This window comes from Rattus norvegicus, chromosome 5 (genome assembly GCF_036323735.1).
Source record: "Rattus norvegicus strain BN/NHsdMcwi chromosome 5, GRCr8, whole genome shotgun sequence".
In the NCBI taxonomy this organism is placed as follows: Eukaryota; Metazoa; Chordata; class Mammalia; order Rodentia; family Muridae; genus Rattus; species Rattus norvegicus.
In genome coordinates, this window is record NC_086023.1 from 151692518 (window position 1) to 151710452 (window position 17935).

The window sequence follows — 17935 nt, forward strand, 5'->3', positions numbered from 1 at the left end:
ATAAAGTGATTTTCACACAGGTATGCACGCGTGCATACACCACACACTCTCTCTCTGTCTCTCTCTCTGTCTCTCTCTCTGTCTCTCTCTCTCTCTGTCTCTCTCTCTCTCTGTCTCTCTCTCTCTCTCTCTGTCTCTCTCTCTCTCTCTCTCTCTCTCTCTCTCTCTCTCTCTCTCTCTCTCTCTCTCTCTCTCCCTGTACCACCTCCAATCATCAATCATTCACCCCATTGACCTAGAACACTGAATCATTCTGCTCAGATTATACAGACAGGAATCAGAAAAGGTAGAATTTCTCGTGTTTATTGAACACAAGTTCTCTACTCTTCCCCCCATCGTATTGAGCAGTGTAATCACATCCCTCCCCCAGGAGTCCCCGTTGAAGAAGGTTTGACGAATAAGCAACAGGCCATTGTGCAGCAGCCACGTTCCTCACAGCTACACGCTGGCCCATGCGCAGCTTCTCGGGTACCTAACAGAGGCCACACTACCTGCCTTGGCTAACTCTTCCCCCACTCCACCCTTGTCTCTGCAAGTAAACTACACACTAATCTCTAGGGTTGGCCTCCGGAGGCTGGGTCAGATTTTATTCCAGCATCCAGCCAGTCACGATCAGGAGAAAGATGGCTATCCAGGCTCCTGGAGGAAAGAAAGAAATGGTTGCAAAATAGTATTAAAAGGGCTGGAGAGGTGGCTCAGTAGTTAAGAACACTGGCTGCTCTTACAGAGGACTTCCGCTTGATTTCCAGCACCCACATAGGACAGATCAGTTCCAGGATGATCACACCTCTGGCATCCCTGGGTGCCAGCACTCATGTGCACACAGTATACACACACACACACATGTACACATAATGTAAGTAAAATAAATATTTAAAAGTGGGATTTGAGGAGCTTTAAGGGTCTGGGAGAGTTTTAAATTTTATTACATTGATTGATTGAATGGTTGATTGATTGACTGACTGATTGATTGATTGCAAGTCATGGGGTACATGTGGAAGTCAGAGGACATCTTTTCCTGATTCTCTCCTACTAAACATGATTCCCAGGGATAAACTCATATAATCAAACTTAGCAGCAAGCCCCTCTCCCCACTAAGCAACCTCAGTTTGGAGTGTTATTGTGTTTTGTTGTGTTTGTTTCGTTTCTTCTTTTGCCTTAAGACACATAGTCCAGGCTGGTCTCACATTTGCTCTGTAGCCAAGGATAGCTTTGAACACTTGATTCTCCTGCCTGTATCTCCTAAGTGCTAGGATTATAGGATAAACCTCTATGCCTGGCTTTTATGTCAAGTGTCAAGTAGGGTCTCACTATCTTGCACAGGCTGATTCTAAACTTCCGGGCTCCAGAATGCTACACTGTGCCCTTTGCATTTTAAACCTTCAACCGCTCACTCTGAGTCATTTCTGGGTAGTGTCAGAGTTTGAGGCAGGATAAGGCCTCACGTTAACTCTGCCATGTACCCTCCAACTGAGACTCAGGAGGTTAATCGACATCGGGGTCACATACCTCAGAGCAGAAACAGTATCCAAGGTCAGCACCAGCCTAGACCCCCTGTGTACTCCTAGAGAACCCATGTGACATTCGACCTTTTTCCCCTAAAGCAATCCCTTTATACCAACCTGCTGAGCTCCTGCTGCCGGAGGCTCTGGACTCTGTAACCACACAAAAACAGAGACTGAGTTCAAAGCGCCCCTCACACAGGACATGGCCAGAACACTCACCCTTCATCCCATCGGGGTGGCACAAGGGAGGCTGCTTTGTTTGTTTGTTTGTTTGTTTGTTTGTTTGTTGTTTTGAAAGCTGGGACTCAGAAGTGTGAGAAGACACATCTGGATTGATTTACTAAAGGTGTGGAATTTCCCAGTGAGGGTTAAAGTACTCTTACAATAGAGAAAGACAAAAGGGTGTTCCAGGACAAGAAAAATGATCAAATTGAGCTCGGCATGGAAGATAACTTGAGAAGGCTGAGTTGATGTGACAGGAAAGGAGATGGAAAGTCTAGAGGGACTGGAGGGATGGCTCAGTGGTTAGAGCACTGACTGCTCTTCCAGAGGTCCTGAGTTCAAATCCCAGCAACCACATGGTGGCTCACAACCATCTGTGACTCCAGTTCCAGGGGATTGGATGCCCTTTTCTGGTTTATCCATGTACCGCTTATTAGAAGAGGTCCAAACACGATCCACTTGCCACTGCTAGGCTCCATCTGGGTCCCAGCTCGAGCATCCCAGGGTGACTTTCTCCTCAGAGGATTCTTTCCACTACAAGCCTGTGAGTGACAAGACAACTTTGGGGACTTTTCCACAGGACTTCAAAGACTCATGCTCTGCCACCCCATGGCCCAAATAAGTTCACTCATTCTCTTTGGGCTGGAGAGATGGCTCAGTGGTTAAGAGCACTGACTGCTCTTCCAGAGGTCCTGAGTTCAATTCCCAGCAACCACATCATGGCTCACAACCATCTGTAATGGGATCTGATGCCCTCTTCTGGTGTGCCGGAAGACAGCGACAGTGTACTCATATAAATAAAAATAAATAAATCTTAAAAAAAAAAAAGATGTAGGTCTTCACAGATCCCAGCCCTTAACTCTCCCTACAAATCTGGTCCCTAGAAAATGAAACCACCACACAATCCCATAACTGCCCTTGGTTCAGTCCCAGCCGCACTGCTGGCCTGCAGAAAGTCTACTTACCGGTTGGCATGGTCGTCCCACTTGCTTGTCACAGAGGGTCACTCGGGCGTGTAGGTAAAGCATGTCACTATTCAAGAATCGTGAGAGAGTGAAGGCCAGTGTCACAAACATGGAGACCCCATTGCTCAAATCCCGGAGCATCCGGCCCCGGACTGGGCAGCTGCAAGAAGAAGAAGACCACGTATCCATCTTTGGGACCCAGGTTTGGGGCCCATGGTATGGACACGGTTTGATTTCTGCCACTTTAACTTGTCCCTGTGTAAAAATGGGTACTGGTTCTCTGCCTGAGAACTAACTTCACACGGCTTATTTAGTTTCATTCCCTACATCAATGCTCTGAGGAAGACCATGCTTTTGACTGCTTTCCATTTTTCAAGGTTTATTTTATTTTATTTTGTCTGTCAGTGTTTGCCTGTAGTGTGTGTACCACAGGAATTCAGTGTCCCCAGAGGTCAGAAGAGGCTGTCCCAAGACACGGAACAGAAGTTTCAGATGATTGTGGGCAACCATGTGAGTGCTGGGGACCTAAACCAAGTCCTGTGGGAGAGCAGCAAGTGCTTTTAACTGCCAAGCCATCTCTCCTGACCCCTGCCCCGCTCTTTTGTTTTTAAACAAGGAGGAAACTGAGGTTTGGAGATATTAGGTAGGTCTTCAAGGTTGGGCCAGAGAGCTATTTGTGCAGGCTGCTGGCCCTAGGTAGGAACCCCAGAGCCTTCGGAATACAGGAGAGGCTAATTGCACACTAGGACAAATTCAGCAGTGTGAGCACTCCTTCACCAGACTCTGAGCCTGCTGCTCTCCCATCTGCACGGGGGGGGGGGGGGGGGGAATGATCCTACGTGGGGTTCTTTTGTGATCTGTAAGTAGATGGGTAATCCACTATTCGCTATGAAGACTATTGTCAACATGAATAAAACGTGGTACAAAAAGGAGATATTCATTCTCTTGCCAATTTTGAGTCACGATCTCATGCAAACCAGGCTGGTCTGGAATTCACTACATAGCTGAAGCTAGCCTTTAAGCCCCTATTCTGTCTGAGAACTTGGGTTACAGGCATGCATCACCATGTCCAGATAATTTATTATTGTTGTTGTTGTTGTTAAGATTTATTGATTTATTATGTATGTGGTGTCCTGGCTGCATATATGCCTGCAGGCCAGAAGAGATTACAGATGGTTGTGAGTCATGTGGTTGCTGGGAATTGAACTCAGGACCGCTGGAAGTGCTCTCAACCTCTGAGCCATCTCTCCAGCCCCCAATAATTATTATTTTTTAAAATAGGGTCTTGGGGTTGGGGATTTAGCTCAGTGGTAGAGTGCTTGCCTAGGAAGCGCAAGGCCCTGGGTTCAATCCCCAGCTCCGAAAAAAAGAACCCAAAAAAAAAAAATAGGGTCTTGCTGCCTTACTTGGCTAGCCTGGTACTATAATTCCCCTGCCTCAGCCTTCGAAGTGCTTGGATCTGGGGCCTAGGCTACCACAGCTCGCTAAGAGACCCAGCTCTTGTCTTAGCATGCTCAACACTTAGCAAAGCGATCCGCCCACCAACACCTGAGCTAAGCCTTGCTTTCTCCTTGAGTAAGATGGGAATCAAAATAGAACTACACCGTCGTGTGTGAGATTTAAATTAACTGATATATGTGAAGTGGCTCAAACTGTGCCTGGCACGGGACAGGTGCTATGACATTCTTTGCTGTTTGCTACTGCGCATAATGTACTTCATGTATGACAGCAGGTAGCACGCTGAAATGTTGGCATTATTTTTTAACTCATCCCTCTAGGTCCTCGGTAACTGTTTGGGGAAGGGGAGAAGAACAGAAGAAATGAATGTCGCCTCTTGGCTGTGAGATCTTGAGCAGGTTTCACTCTCCCTGAGCCTCAGTTTCCTCATCTGTAAAGTGAAGCTGAAAGGGTTCACTCAGCAGATACTCACCGGCCCTTTCCTTGCTTCCCGTGTTTGTTTGTCAGGGTGTAGAAGAATCTCAAAGATCTAGAAAGGGTGAGCTTATTCAGCAGTAAGCCCCAAGACAACAATTATGCCGGGAGAATAAAAGTTCCTTTTAGGGGTTGGGGATTTGGCTCAGTGGTAGAGCGCTTGCCTAGCAAGCGCAAGGCCCTGGGTTCGGTCCCCAGTTCCGAAAAAAAAAAAAGAATAAAAAAAGTTCCTTTCACCCCTGGACTACAGAAAGGAGGCTAGGGTACAAAAGAAACCGAGTAAATCACAGCCCAAGCCTGACGGACTTTACCTCTCCTTCACAAAGTGATAGGTGGCCTTAGCCTCTGTGTTGGAGAAGTTGGTACTTGCAAAGATCTCGTTAACTACCAGGGCAAACCGGTCAGGGTCAGTGTTGGTGGACGTGAGAACCACGTAGAGAGGCATGCCGACAGCAGCTGTACTGTTCTTGATCGGAGCGGAGAGTTCAGAGTCCGTGAAGATGTTCAGGATGATGACAGTCTCCCCGGTATTTGGAACATGGATGGAGCTGTATCCAGAGAGGAACGAGAATGAGCACCATGAAACCTCCCAGAGAAGAAGGACACATCTTCACCTTCTGACGTACTCTCGAGGTCACTGAGTTGCAAACACAGGACCAGGACAGCTTACGTTACTGCACAGCAGATCAAGCCCTGTAACCCATGTTAAAAAACCCCAGGGGGCTGGGGGTTTAGCTCAGTGGTAGAGCCCTGGGTTCTGTCCCCAGCTCCGAAAAATAGAAAAGGAAAAAAAAAAAAAACCCAGAATGCCAAGCGGCAGTGATCCCAGGGTTCAGGAGGTAGAGGCAGGCAACCTCTGTGAGTTCAAGGCCAGCCTACTCTACAAAGACAGTTCCAGGACAAGGCCGTTATGTAGAGAAACCCTGTCTCAAAAAACGAATAAAATCTCATAATTGAATTTAAAATTAAACAAATGAAATGTAGCACACTCTTTTAATACCAACATTCATTTATTATATATAGGTACACTGTAGCTGTCTTCAGACACACCAGAAGAGGGCATCAGATCTCTTTACAGATGGTTGTGAGCCACCATGTGGTTGCTGGGAATTCAACTCAGGACCTCTGGAAGAGCAGTCGGTGCTCTTAACCGCTGAGCCATCTCTCCAGCCCAGGGCTAAATCTTTTAACCTTCCTATGGACCACCTAAAAAGATGAAGTGCTACATCATAGGTCCCCAAGACCTTGGCAGCTCTCTAACTCCATGGTGATTTACATAGGCAACCAGCACTGCATTTCTTTTCACAAGCAGTCTCCCTCTGTGTGAGAGGTGCTTACATATGCCAGATGAACATGTACCTCTCTGGCCTGCGTTAGAGATAGCAATGAGAACTCAGGGCATCCCAGGGCTAGCTGCAGAGACAGCTGACTGGGCATTATACTCACGGGATGGAGACCTCCTGGTAGGATACAGGTTTGCTGACGTTCACGGCCAGTGGATAGGCACAGCTGAAGTGAAGCACTCTAAAGGCAGTGCTGTTGGAGCCAGGGAGAGCCTGTTCAAGGTGCACATCCAAAGAGTGCAGGGCATGGCTGCTGTTGGTCTAGAAAAGACAGGTAGGTGAGCAGCCATTACCCATAAGTCCCTGGAGTAAACACCTTCACTCATCCTCTCTAGCTACAAGATGGAGTTTGTCTATATGTAGGTGAGCTCTGGCATAAGTTAGCTCAAGGCCCAGGATTGGACAGTAAAAAGTAAAGCAGGAACAAAGTTTTTGTAAGGCGGGAGAGAAGGGGAGAGGGGGAGAATCAAGATGGAGACAGGGAAGGACGACCCAGATCCAGGTAGTCTTGAATGGCCCTAGGTAGTTATGAGTATTTCTTAAGGAGTAGATTTCTATAGGTCAATTTATCTTATCTAGGTGGGCAGTTTATATCATTATCATTTGGTTGTGAGTTTAATGTGTGGATGTATTGTGGATTGAGAATTTAACATATAAATATGATTGATAAATTAGTTTATTGAGTCCTGATTTCACCAGGTAGTTGGGAGTCTATTCCTTAACTACCAGGGGGCCGTTGTTGGGAGTGTGGGCAAAGTCCGTGGCAGGGAGGCGGCATAGGCAGCCCATGCTGGACTTCTGGAGCCCCGATTTTAGCAGGTAGCTGGAACCAGAGAGTTCCCGGTTAACAGAGAGCCTCCAGGAGAGATACTAACCAGAGATAAATTATGGTTAGTTCCATATGGCCCTCCAGTGCCAGAACTAACTCTATCTAGGGACCAGCGTGGGGTCCCACGCTGGAATGGCTTGCGGACCGCCTGGGTCTGAGAGTACTTGTAGGCAGCGTGGAGCAGTGACGAGCTGGAACCAGAGCCAATGAGATAAAAGTTTCCCACAGTGCCATATGGCCCTACGGTGCCCGCACTAGCGCAGGATAAAAGCTTACCTATTTTTTTTTTTTTAAATATATGAGCACACTGTCGCTGTCTTCAGACACACCAGAAGAGGGTATCAGCTCTCATTACAGGTGGTTGTGAGCCACCATGTGGTTGCTGGGATTTGAACTCAGGACCTCTGGGAAGAGCAGTCAGTGCTCTTAATCACTGAGCCATCTCTCCAGCCCCAAGCTTACCTATTTTTAATATAGGCAACAACAAGATGTTTATTAAAATAAAATTAATAGCTGAACTCTTTGAGCCTGGTCCTGTGGCTTGAACACAGCTTTGTTATCAGCCCCATTTTATGAATGAGTAAAATGAAGGCTCAGAAAGGTTTAGAGAAGTACAAAGCAAGCAGCGAAGCTTAAACCCAACGTCACTCCGGCTCTGGGGCCCAACACTTTCATGCCGTGGTGCCTACGTTTCTTTTCTTTTCTCTTCTTTTCTTTTCTTTTCTTTTTTTTTTTTTTTTTTGGTTCTTTTTTTCGGACCCAGGGCCTTGCGCTTCCTAGGCAAGCACTCTACCACTGAGCTAAATCCCCAACCCCCTACGTTTCTTTTCTTGAAACGGAGTCTCATGTAGCTCAGGCTAGCCTTAGTGACTATGTAGCTAAGGATGGTCTTGAGTCCATTGACCCACATAGGATTCCACTGGGTTCCACCTCCCAGTGCCAGGGTTACCAGTTTGTGCCACAGTGCCCAATTTATACGGTAGTGGGAATCGAACCGAGAGTGCCAAAGGGGGTTCTTATCCCGTGGTTCTTAGATGCCAATGCTTATTTTGATCTTACCTTGTTTTTTTTGTTGTTGTTGGTTTTTTTTGTTGTTGTTGTTGGTTTTTTTTGTTCCCCCCCCCCCCCCGGAGCTGGGGACCGAACCCAGGGCCTTGCGCTTCCTAGGCAAGCGCTCTACCACTGAGCTAAATCCCCAATCCCGATCTTACCTTGTTTTTGAGACAGGGCATCATGTAGCCCAAATTAGTCTCCAACTATATAGCCAAAGATAGCCTTGAACCCTCTCCTGCCTCCGCTTCCCAAGCGCCGAGCTTATTAGCACGTGCCACCACATCTGGCTTGTTTTATTGTTATTTTGGGGTGATGGTGGCTGTCTTGAGAGAGAACTTTTATATGATTATTTTTTTCTCACTGACATAAAAATAGTGTATTCCTTTGTTTTGGTTGGATTTTTTTATTTATTTATTTACATTTCAAATGTTATCCCCTTTCCCGGTTTCCCTTCCACAAACCCCCTATCCCCCCTCTCCTCCTTCTTCTATGAGGGTGTCCCCGCCCATCCGCCGCTCCTGCCCGCCTCCCTGCCCTGACACTCCCCTATGCTTGTCTTAGCAATCATGTACCTGTGTGTATCTCTCTGTGGGTGTGTGCACAACATTGCAGGTGTCCAGAGAGGACAGAGGAGGGCCTCAAATTGGCTGGATCTGGATTTGAAGCAAGTGTGAACTGCTGGTGCTGAGAGGACTTGGGGGGCCCTCTGAAGTATCAACTCTTAACTGCTGAGCCATCTCTCCATTCCAGGGAGAGCATTTTGCTCTGTAGCCCAGGCTGTCCAGAGTCCTGCAATCCTCCAATCTCAGCTTCCTGAATTCTTGAATTATAGGTCTGAATTTGCATTTTAGAATCTATTTGGGGGGGACGCCGAGCTGTTAAGAATTCCGAGTTGGGGGGCTGCAGAGATGGCTCAGTGGTTAAGAACACTGACTGCTCTTCCAGAGGTCCTGAGTTCAATTCCCAGTAACCACATGGTGGCTCACAACCATCTGTAATGAGATCCGATGTCCTCTTCTGGTGTGTCTGAAGACAGCTACAGTGTACTCATATAAATAAAAATAAATAAATCTTAAAAAAAAAAGGAATTCCAAGTTGAGTGTAACGGTATATCTTAAATTCCATCACTTGGGAGGCAGAGGCCAGCCTGGTCTACTGATCTACATAGAGAGTTTCAGGACACCCAGGGCCACATAGAAAGACCACCCCCCTCAAAAAAGAAAAAAGAATTCTAAATCTGGGCTGGGTGTGGGACACATTTAATCCCAGCACCGAGAGGTGGAAGCGGATGGATCTTGGTGAGTTTCAGGCTAGCCTGCTCTACACAGTGAGTTCCATACCAGCCAAGGTTAAATAGTGAGATAATGTCTCAAAACAAAATAAATTTTTGAAAAGAATTTCAGCTCCTAGGGTTGGGGAATGTATCTTGGTTGTAGAGTATTTGTGTAGCACACATTGAGTCTCTGACACTGAAAAAAAAACACAAAATAAAACAACAAACAAAAACAAAAACAAACAAGCAAAAAAAAAAAAACAAAAAAAACAGGAGAGTGAGCTGAGGTCTGACGATGAGACCGAGGTTTTAGGGGCGCTGTTGTTGTTCGAGGGCATTCTATTATTTATGTGAGTTATGCTTTGTTTACGAAACTAATCTCTGTATGCTGGTGCAACCATGTAATCCCAGGACTCAGGAGGCTGAGGCAGGAGAGTTACCTCAAGTTCAAACTGCAATTTGAGAAAGTCTCTTAAGTTCTCTGAGCCATTGATCACTCGTCTACAGTGGAAAACCTTTCAGGATTAGAACCATTAAAAATTATTTGATAGACTTGGCATTTGGCCGGAAATCAATAAACAACTGCTTGTAGCTAACTATTTTACAGTGTTTCATGGCCAACAGTTCGGGAACCAATCAATATTCCAACTCAGCAAACACAGCACGTGCAAAGAAAGGATTTCCCAGTCTGGAGACTTGGTCTTTTTCTTCGTCAGCGATTGTCTGATGGCAAAGATTTGAGTCCACCAAAGTTACCCAACCTCTCCTTTCCCAGCCCCGCCCATAGCTGGCCAAGACCCGCCCATAGCTGGCCAAGACCCTCCCACAGCCTCTTAAATCCCGGTCAGCTTACAGAGATGTGGAGTCCACAAGTTCCCTCCTTCTTCTCCAACTGAAAGACCCGGACCCGATGACCCTCTTCTGTCGTATTGCTACTGAAACATTTCTCGAAGGCATCTTGCTTCAGGACCCAGTGTTGAGTCTTCAGGAAGCAGCTCCTGAGCGACACCTCAATGTCCTGTGGCCTGCAGCGCAGGGTCGCTATCTCTCTAGATAGTTCTGCAGAGGAACAAGAGCCAGAGGTGGGGTCTCCTGAGGATCCGGGAGGATGCCCTGAGATCCTGCCGTGAGTAGGTAAAGGCTTACCATGGAGACCTGAGTTCAATTCTTAGAGCCCACATAAAGTAGAAAGAGATCTGACTCACAAAGTTGTCCTCTGACCTCCGCATGTACACCATGGCATGTGTGCCCCTAATACACACACACATACACACACACACTATACTAACACACCAAAAAATTTAAGCATATCTGGGCATAGGAGTGCATGTCTTTAATCCTAGCACTCAGGAGATAGAAGCAGCCAGATTTTTATGAATTTGAGGACAGCCTGGTCTACAGAGCAAGTTCTAGGATAGCCAGGGCTACCCAGAGAAACCTGACTTGAAATTTGAAACACCAGGAAAAATAAATATATTTAAATACAGATTCTCACACACATGGATCCCAAGAACCATCTTTTGAGTTCTGGGATTCTGATTCTCGGCCCTCACAAGTCCTTAGAATCTCTCTTCCAAGAATTACCACCAGGGGGCTGGAGAGATGGCTCAGTGGTTAAGAGCTCTGACTGCTCTTCCAGAGGTCCTGAGTTCAAATCCCAGCAACCACATGCTGGCTCATAACCATCTGTAATGAGATCTGATGCCCTCTTCTGGTGTGTCTGAAGACAGCTACAGTGTACTTGCTTATTTAAAAATAAATAAATCTTAAAAAAAAAAAAGGGATTACCACCAGGGTCTCAAAGCTAATGTGAGGGCTAGGAATATAGCTTAAAAAGGAGGTGACTCCTGCTACTCTCCAATTTCAGTCTCCAGAGTTCTTCTCCAATGCTAAGCAGGAAGCTAGACCCTTCTCTCTCTCTCTCTCTCTCTCTCTCTCTCTCTCTCTCTCTCTCTCTGTGTGTGTGTGTGTGCGTATGCGTGTGCGTGTTTGCGCGTGTGCAAAGCTGGACACGCCACACATGCTTGTAACCCCCATCAGTATGGTCTCATCTGCACAGCTGCCTGCTGTCTCACGAGACATCGCTTGTGGTGATCATTTCATGCTAATGCCTTACCAACCTTTGGACAGGATTCCTCTGGGCCTTCTCAGACTTCCATGACCTTTCTAGTTCCTGCCATCTGTGTGGTTTGCTCACATGAGTTATTCATGTCACTCCATGATATCCATACACATAAAATTAAAATAAAAGAGAAGCTTTAAAAGGAGGGGGGAGGAGGAGGAAGAGGAAGAGGAGGAGAAGGATGATAAACAGCAGCAGCAGCAGACAACGACAACCTCCTGGAACGGCTTGTACACACTTACCCAAGTGGGAATAGTAGCTGTCCTTGCACGCACAGCCTCCGGTACTGTCTGGATCCTCATCCAAAGCACAGGGTCCACCTCCTGAACCACCACTCGGACTAGAGTTGGGGGGTGCTTTTCCAGTCCCAATCAAAGTGGAGGATTTGGTTGTCTCTGAGGAGCTAGGAACAATTCCTGTGGAATGGTCAGATGATTGGGTTGTACCCAGGCTGTTGCTTGAGCTCATCTGCACTGTCTGGGAAGGTGTCTGTGTGACTGTGCTATGGTGTGTGTCCAGTGGCTTACTCGTTGTGGGGCTTGTCACTGGGGTCGGGGGTACAGCTGTAGTGTCCCTTTCCTGAGTCTCAGATGTGGTTGTGCTAAGTACAATTGTCCTCAGTGTGGTTGTGGTTGGTAAAGAAGGGTCGATAGTTACCGTGGTCATGGTTGGTAAAGAAGTGTCAATAGTTGCCGTGGTCGCCACGGGTAAAGGTTTGATTGTGTCAATGACTTTGTCTGGTGTTGTTGAGGGTGGAGTTAGAGTTAACTTCTCAGGCACAGTGGGTGTCCCAGTTCCAGATGACAGGATGGTGTGCTTTGCTGTGCTTGATGCCATTGAAGGTGTCGCTGAAGGTGTCAACAAAGGTGTCGTCATGGTCACGTCTGTCTCCCCTGGGTTTGGGGACTCTGATGATCTCATTTCAGTGGTGATAGACCTTGGTGGTGACAGTGTTGTGAGTTCAGTCACGCCGACATCAGAGCCAGTCTGTAGTGGCTGGGAAGGTGTCTGTGTGACTGTGCTATGGTGTGTGTCGGGTGGCTTACTTGTTGTGGGGCTTGTCACTGGGGTCGGGGGTACAGTTGTAGTGTCCCTTTCCTGAGTCTCAGATGTGGTTGTGCTAAGTACAGTTGTCCTCAGTGTGGTTGTGGTTGGTGAAGAGGTGTCGATAGTTACCGTGGTCATGGTTGGTGAAGAGGTGTCAATAGTTGCCGTGGTCGCCGTGGGTAAAGGTTCATTTGTGTCAGTGTCTTTGTCTGGTGTTGATGAGGGTGGAGTTTGATTCGGCTGTGTGGTCTCAGCTGAAGTGGCCAAGGTGAATTTTGTGGTTGTGGATGACCCTACTGGCTCCTTTGCTGTAGAGGTCACTGTGGGATCTAACTGTGGCATACCATTGGTGACTGTCGTGACGGCTGTGTGCACTGTCGAGGCCGTCCGCTCCGTGGGCCCTGTTTCACTACCGCTTTGGGGTGATATCATCTGTTCCTGGGACTTAGATGTGGATTCCTTTGACCTGTGAAGCACAACTGAACTCGTAGATGAGCAGGATAGATTCTCGTCAAGCACAGAGCCTTCTGTGGAACGTAAACCCGAGGCAACCGCCCAGACTAAAACACTGCCTGCAAAAACCAGAACAGCAATGAAAATAAAGTCACTCACTGACCTAATGCTCCTACTGCTTCTCAGGCGCTCTGGCTCCCACGCATCCGATGAGGAGTCCCAATAAAAGTAATAGCAGCGGCGAGTCTGTATGGAGAGCCACGCTCATCCGGTGCCAGCTCTACCCTGATAGATTTCAGTGGCTGGCAGAAGAGCCTACTACTGCGCTTTCCTAACTTCGTCATTCCAAATACTCGCCTCATAGATAGCTACACAGAAGTGTGGCTCTCATCGGTCAGCAGCAGCAGCAATAGACGGACGCCGTTACAGAAAGCCACAACTGGTTAAAACGCAGAGAACTGACTTTGAAGGGCCCAGTCCCAACTGATGGGTCTAAAACACATCCTTTCACCCAAAGGCTGGGGTGGGGGTTGGGTGGGGGTGCTGGAAAGATTGTGAGAGCTAGAAGACTTAGATGTTTACTTAGAAACAGTGTCTTCAGTGGCAAGAGGCAAGAGGATCTCTGTGAGTTCAAACCACTCTGGTCAAAGAGTAACCCGGTCTCTCTGCAGGATCAGTAAGATGGTTTATCAGGCAAAAATGATACTCAGAACTGACACCTGAGTTTAATCCCCAAACCCCATAATCAGAGAGAACTCACTTCTGAGGTCCACCGTCTGACTTCTAGCTGTACTGTAGTGTGTGCTCTTTCTCCCACCACCACACACACATACACTGATGATAATAATAAATTGGTTTTCAAACATTAGTGGGGGCTGGAGAGATGGCTCAGTGGTTAAGAGCACTGACTGCTCTTCCAGAGGTCCTGAGTTCAATTCCCAGCAACCACATGGTGGCTCACAGCCATCTGTAATGAGATTTGATGCTCTCTTCTAGTGTGTCTGAAGACAGCTACAGTGTACTTAAAATATAATAAATAAAAAACATTAGGCATCCAGGATGACCTTGACATAGTTTACTCCCATTTGTCTAAAGCACCAGAATTGACACACAGATTGTTCACTGAATTTGGTAAGGTCTATTATCCTTACATACCAGGCATTGACACTGAGGCTAAAACAGATAGAGCATTCTGTCCAAGGCCACGCCCCTAGGAGGTAGGGATGCTGCATTTGAGACCCGATCCATAAGACCTGAGTCTTTTTTTCTCAGCTGCCCTGTGAAGCTTACAATAACATCGCCTCATTTCCAAGACTGAGCCGAGCCACTCTCTCTGTCCCTTGAGGGGAAAACCCACATGAATACACTGAACCAGGTCCCCAGGAAAGCTTGCTCCTTCCCCTGGGCAAAGGGCAGAAACAGGCCATCACCTGATGCCCTCCTCTAGATCCCTAGCAACTAGCAGTCAGCTGATTCAGAGATAGAAGGTGAGCTCGAGTGGGCCAAGCTCTCTTTCCCATCAACTACATCAGAAGAGGCGCTGGCCCTTGGTCTTTGCACATCTGCATGCCCCTGTCTCACCAATACTCCAAGGTCTTCCTCCTGTGCAGACCTGAGGAGTCGCCATAGGGGAACAGCTGCCTGGAACGCTTGCAAAGAGTAGAGAAGCTTGGGATGGCAGCTGGTTCTAATGTCTGTTTCCTGTGTGACCTTGTGGAAGCCTACAGCTTGCTCTGGTCTCCATGTCCCGCTCAGCATGATTTCCTTGGGCTCAGTGTTAGAGGAGCCACGAAATCCCAGGCTAACAGAGCAGACACCTTGTCATTGAGACCTCATTTGAACTGCGTGCTTTATTTTTTTTTTCTTTTGGATATTTTGGAGACGGGGTTTTGAGTAGCCCAGGCTAACCTTCAAATCCAGATCTTCCCCTTTCCCAGGGCTGGGATTATAGGCACGCACTACGACACCCAATCTGACTTCATGCTTTTTCTGAAGTGATTGACCAGTTGCTCTGTCCCTCTGCAGAAGTCTCTCTTTTCCCCACTGCCGAATCATACTGATATGTCTTGCAATCAGCGCGGTTCCCTGCTGTCTTTCCATTGGCTGGCTTACTTCTGTGTCACTGCACCAACGTCAGCAACATCTGTTCCTTTACATCTCCCCCCACCTCTACCCCTAGTCTTCCATTTTGTCCTTCAAATAAAAAAAAATTGCTTTGGGGTGGGGCAGCCTAGAGAGATGGCTCACAGTTAAAAGTACTTGCTAGGGCTGGAGAGACGGCTCAGCAGTTAAGAGCACTGACTGCTCTTCCAGAGGTCCTGAGTTCAAATCCCAGCAACCACATGGTGACTCACAACCATCTGTAATGGGATCTGATGCCCTCTTCTGGTGTGTCTGAAGACAGCGACAGTGGACAGTGTACTCACATACATGAAATAAATAAATAAACCTTAAAAAAAAAAAAAGCACTTGTTCTTCTTCCAGAAGACGGAGTCCTATTCCCAGTGCCCATGTTGCATGTTGCAACTCTGGCTCCGGGGCATCTGACATCCTAGTAATAGCCAGGGCTTTAAGGGGGCTGATGGCCCAGGGCTTTGGACCCTGCTACCTTCCTTTACCCTGCTCTGTCCTCTATAAGGCCACCAGTCTGATGTCTGACCCTTTCACCGTCTCTTCTCAGGGCTGAGATTACAAGCGTATACCACCACTTCTGACCTAACTTTATGCTTCTTCCAAGGTCTCTCTCTCTCTCTCTCTCTCTCTCTCTCTCTCTCTCTCTCTCTCTCTCTCACACACACACACACACACACACACACACACACACACTCATGGATACTTTTACAATCCTTTTAGGTTTTTTGTTTTTTGTTTGTTTGTTTGTTTGTTTGTTTTACTGTAGCCAAGGCTGATCTTGAGTATCTGAACCACCTGCTTCCACCTCCCAAGTGCTGGGATTACAAGTTTGGGCTGCCACAGTCACTTCCTTCTTCCCTTTCTCCTTTCTTTCTTTCTTTTTTTTTTTTTTTTTTTTTTTTTTTGGTTCTTTTTTTCGGAGCTGGGGACCGAACCCAGGGCCTTGCGCTCCCTTTCTCCTTTCTAACACATCTCAGAATCAGCTTGTCTACCAGACCTGATTGGGATTTTAATTATCTTCAGGATAACTGAGACTCTCCACCCTCAGCCAAGCCGTGTGACCTAGACTTCAGAGTCTAGGGGGCAATCCCTACTGCATGATTGGGGACAGTTCCTACTGTGTGACTGGGAGGACAGGGAAATCAACATGTAACTCTGAGCCTTGGTTTCCTCATTGCGAAGCGGGGATGCTGACCCTGAGATTGCCTAAGGCAGGCAACAGAAGCCCTCACAGAAGCTGGCCCTGGGGCAGGCTCAGGCAGGTGCTCCGTGAGCGGAACCCCGTAACTAGAGCGCATGAGCGGAACCCCGCAACTAGAGCAATGCCATCACCCACGCCTCTGCTCCTTTCAGCACGCTAACTAATGCCTGCCTCTTCGTGGCTCTGTCAAAGAGGCGCCTGTGCACGGTCCAAGTCACAGACCCGGGGAGCTGGTAACACACGCGGTGTCGTGCCTGGATCTTCCCTCCCACCGACCTAGGAACTCAGAACCCAGAATGCTTTCCTTTCTGAAACTGCGAGGCACCAGGGTGCTGGTCTTGCCAGAGGAGGGCAAAGCAACAGAGTCCGAATGCCTAGGCCCTCAGCCCGCTGAAAGCTCAAGGTTATTAACCTGTCACGGATGGAAAGGACAGGGGAAGGGTAGGACAGACAGACGGAGGAGTCAAACAGGCAGAGATAAGCTGGTGCTTTGGAAGCGACGTGTGGGAGAGGTCAGGGCCATGGAGGTCATCCTGTCTTTATAACTCTGGTGCCTCTGCCCTGTGCCTTTCAGACTGCTGAAGAGATTCAGTAGGGCGTGGCAGAGCATCCCTTAGCCACCTCCGGAGAAGCATCACCTGCATTTCTAGCAAGTTCTTCCCCACCCTGGCCAGTCAGAAAAGGAGCTACAAGTGGGAGATGGGAAGGGGTTGGGTACTCACCAGGCAGGTTGAAGGTTCTGTCCCCACTGAGTAGCAGCAGAAGCAGCAGAAACCAGTGGGTGCCCATGTCTGTGCCGGTGGGTGGTCCTGGGGGAGGTTAGGAAGGAGCTGCAGCCTGAACAAAGGAACAGACAAGAAGACAACACGGTCCTGGGGCTTTTACCGTTAGAACCAATGCTGGTGGGGAATCAGAGCAGGGGGAGAAACTGTTTCCCATCAGCTGTAATCAGTGGCCCTCTGGGGGACTGCAGTTCCAACTAGTAATTATCCCCAAGGACCCTAGGTGTCAGCCTTTAACGAATAGCAGGGCAGAACTCTGGGCTACCCAGCGTCCCTGTCCCCAGCACCAGAGACTTAGGCGACTCCCAGCTCCCTGTCAGACACCTGACTTGGAACACATGCCATTCTTCTCACAGAAAAGAACATCTCCTGTGGTCATGTAGGCTCAAAGCAGAGTTCTCCCTGCTAATGAGGTACCTGGAGGGCTTAGCCAATAAGCTTCCCTTCCCAGACACTGCTCCCTGCAAAAGGTATTTAATCCCAGGCCCACCCTGAGAAGTGGGGAATGGTTTTACACATCCGCTTTCTGCCATGACAATAAACTGCTTAGAACCATGGGCTACCTCTTCTCATCAAGATCGCGGCGAGGAGCCACGGAGAAGGCCTTCTGCAGCCTGATCTCCTATAGAAGGCTTCTCTGAGTTCCCAACCACAGTCACCACCAAACCTGCCTCTGCCAAGCCAAGGACAATCATCTCTGCTGGGACAAACTAGAGCTCCCCCCATCCCCCGTCCCAGCTAGACGCTGTCCCCAGCCCCTGGGCCCCTGACTCTGTTCTCTGCTCTTCTGAGACTCCCAGCAGCATCTGGAAGTCTCAAGATGAGTCTGAGAACCTCACAGCCCTGGCCTCTTTGCATACCCAGGGACACCCCCCCCCAACCCAAAACCAACTCCAGTGTTCCACAACTCAGCCTGCACTGTCTCACCCCTGGAGTGGTGTCTCGAAGCATTCCCTACACAAAGCACCCACCCCTGTGGCAGGGTGGGATAAGTACAGTCAAACTCCCTCAGTTCCGCCTCCCCAAGTGGCTATGCCCTGTGGCCTACAGCCCTACATGTACTGATCCAGCTTTC

General features: G+C 48.2%; 1 protein-coding gene across 1 annotated transcript; it reads right to left on the reverse strand.

Moving 5' to 3' along the window:
* Positions 1-287: 287 nt before the first annotated feature.
* Positions 288-17540, reverse strand: Umodl (Uromoduilin-like). Its single transcript, XM_063261334.1, has 9 exons — positions 16801-17540; positions 11487-12863; positions 9976-10181; positions 6071-6228; positions 4936-5172; positions 2693-2852; positions 2155-2269; positions 1623-1655; positions 288-639 (listed from the first exon to the last, which is right to left on the reverse strand). Exons 1-9 carry the CDS (start codon positions 16865-16867, stop codon positions 587-589), a joined length of 2406 nt encoding a protein of 801 aa, XP_063117404.1. The 5' UTR covers positions 16868-17540; the 3' UTR covers positions 288-586.
* Positions 17541-17935: the final 395 nt, after the last annotated feature.

What these genes read in the sequence shown, in the direction of transcription:
- Umodl (XM_063261334.1), bottom strand. Translation starts at nt 16,867, where the DNA reads ATGGGCACCCACTGGTTTCTGCTGCTTCTGCTGCTACTCAGTGGGGAC. An exon ending in TGGGACGACCATGCCAACCG is followed by an intron (nt 2,270 to 2,692) that starts GTAAGTAGACTT and finishes TGTCACTCACAG; the next exon opens with GCTTGTAGTGGAAAGAATCC. An exon ending in CGGCAGCAGGAGCTCAGCAG is followed by an intron (nt 640 to 1,622) that starts GTTGGTATAAAG and finishes TCTTTCCTCCAG; the next exon opens with GAGCCTGGATAGCCATCTTT.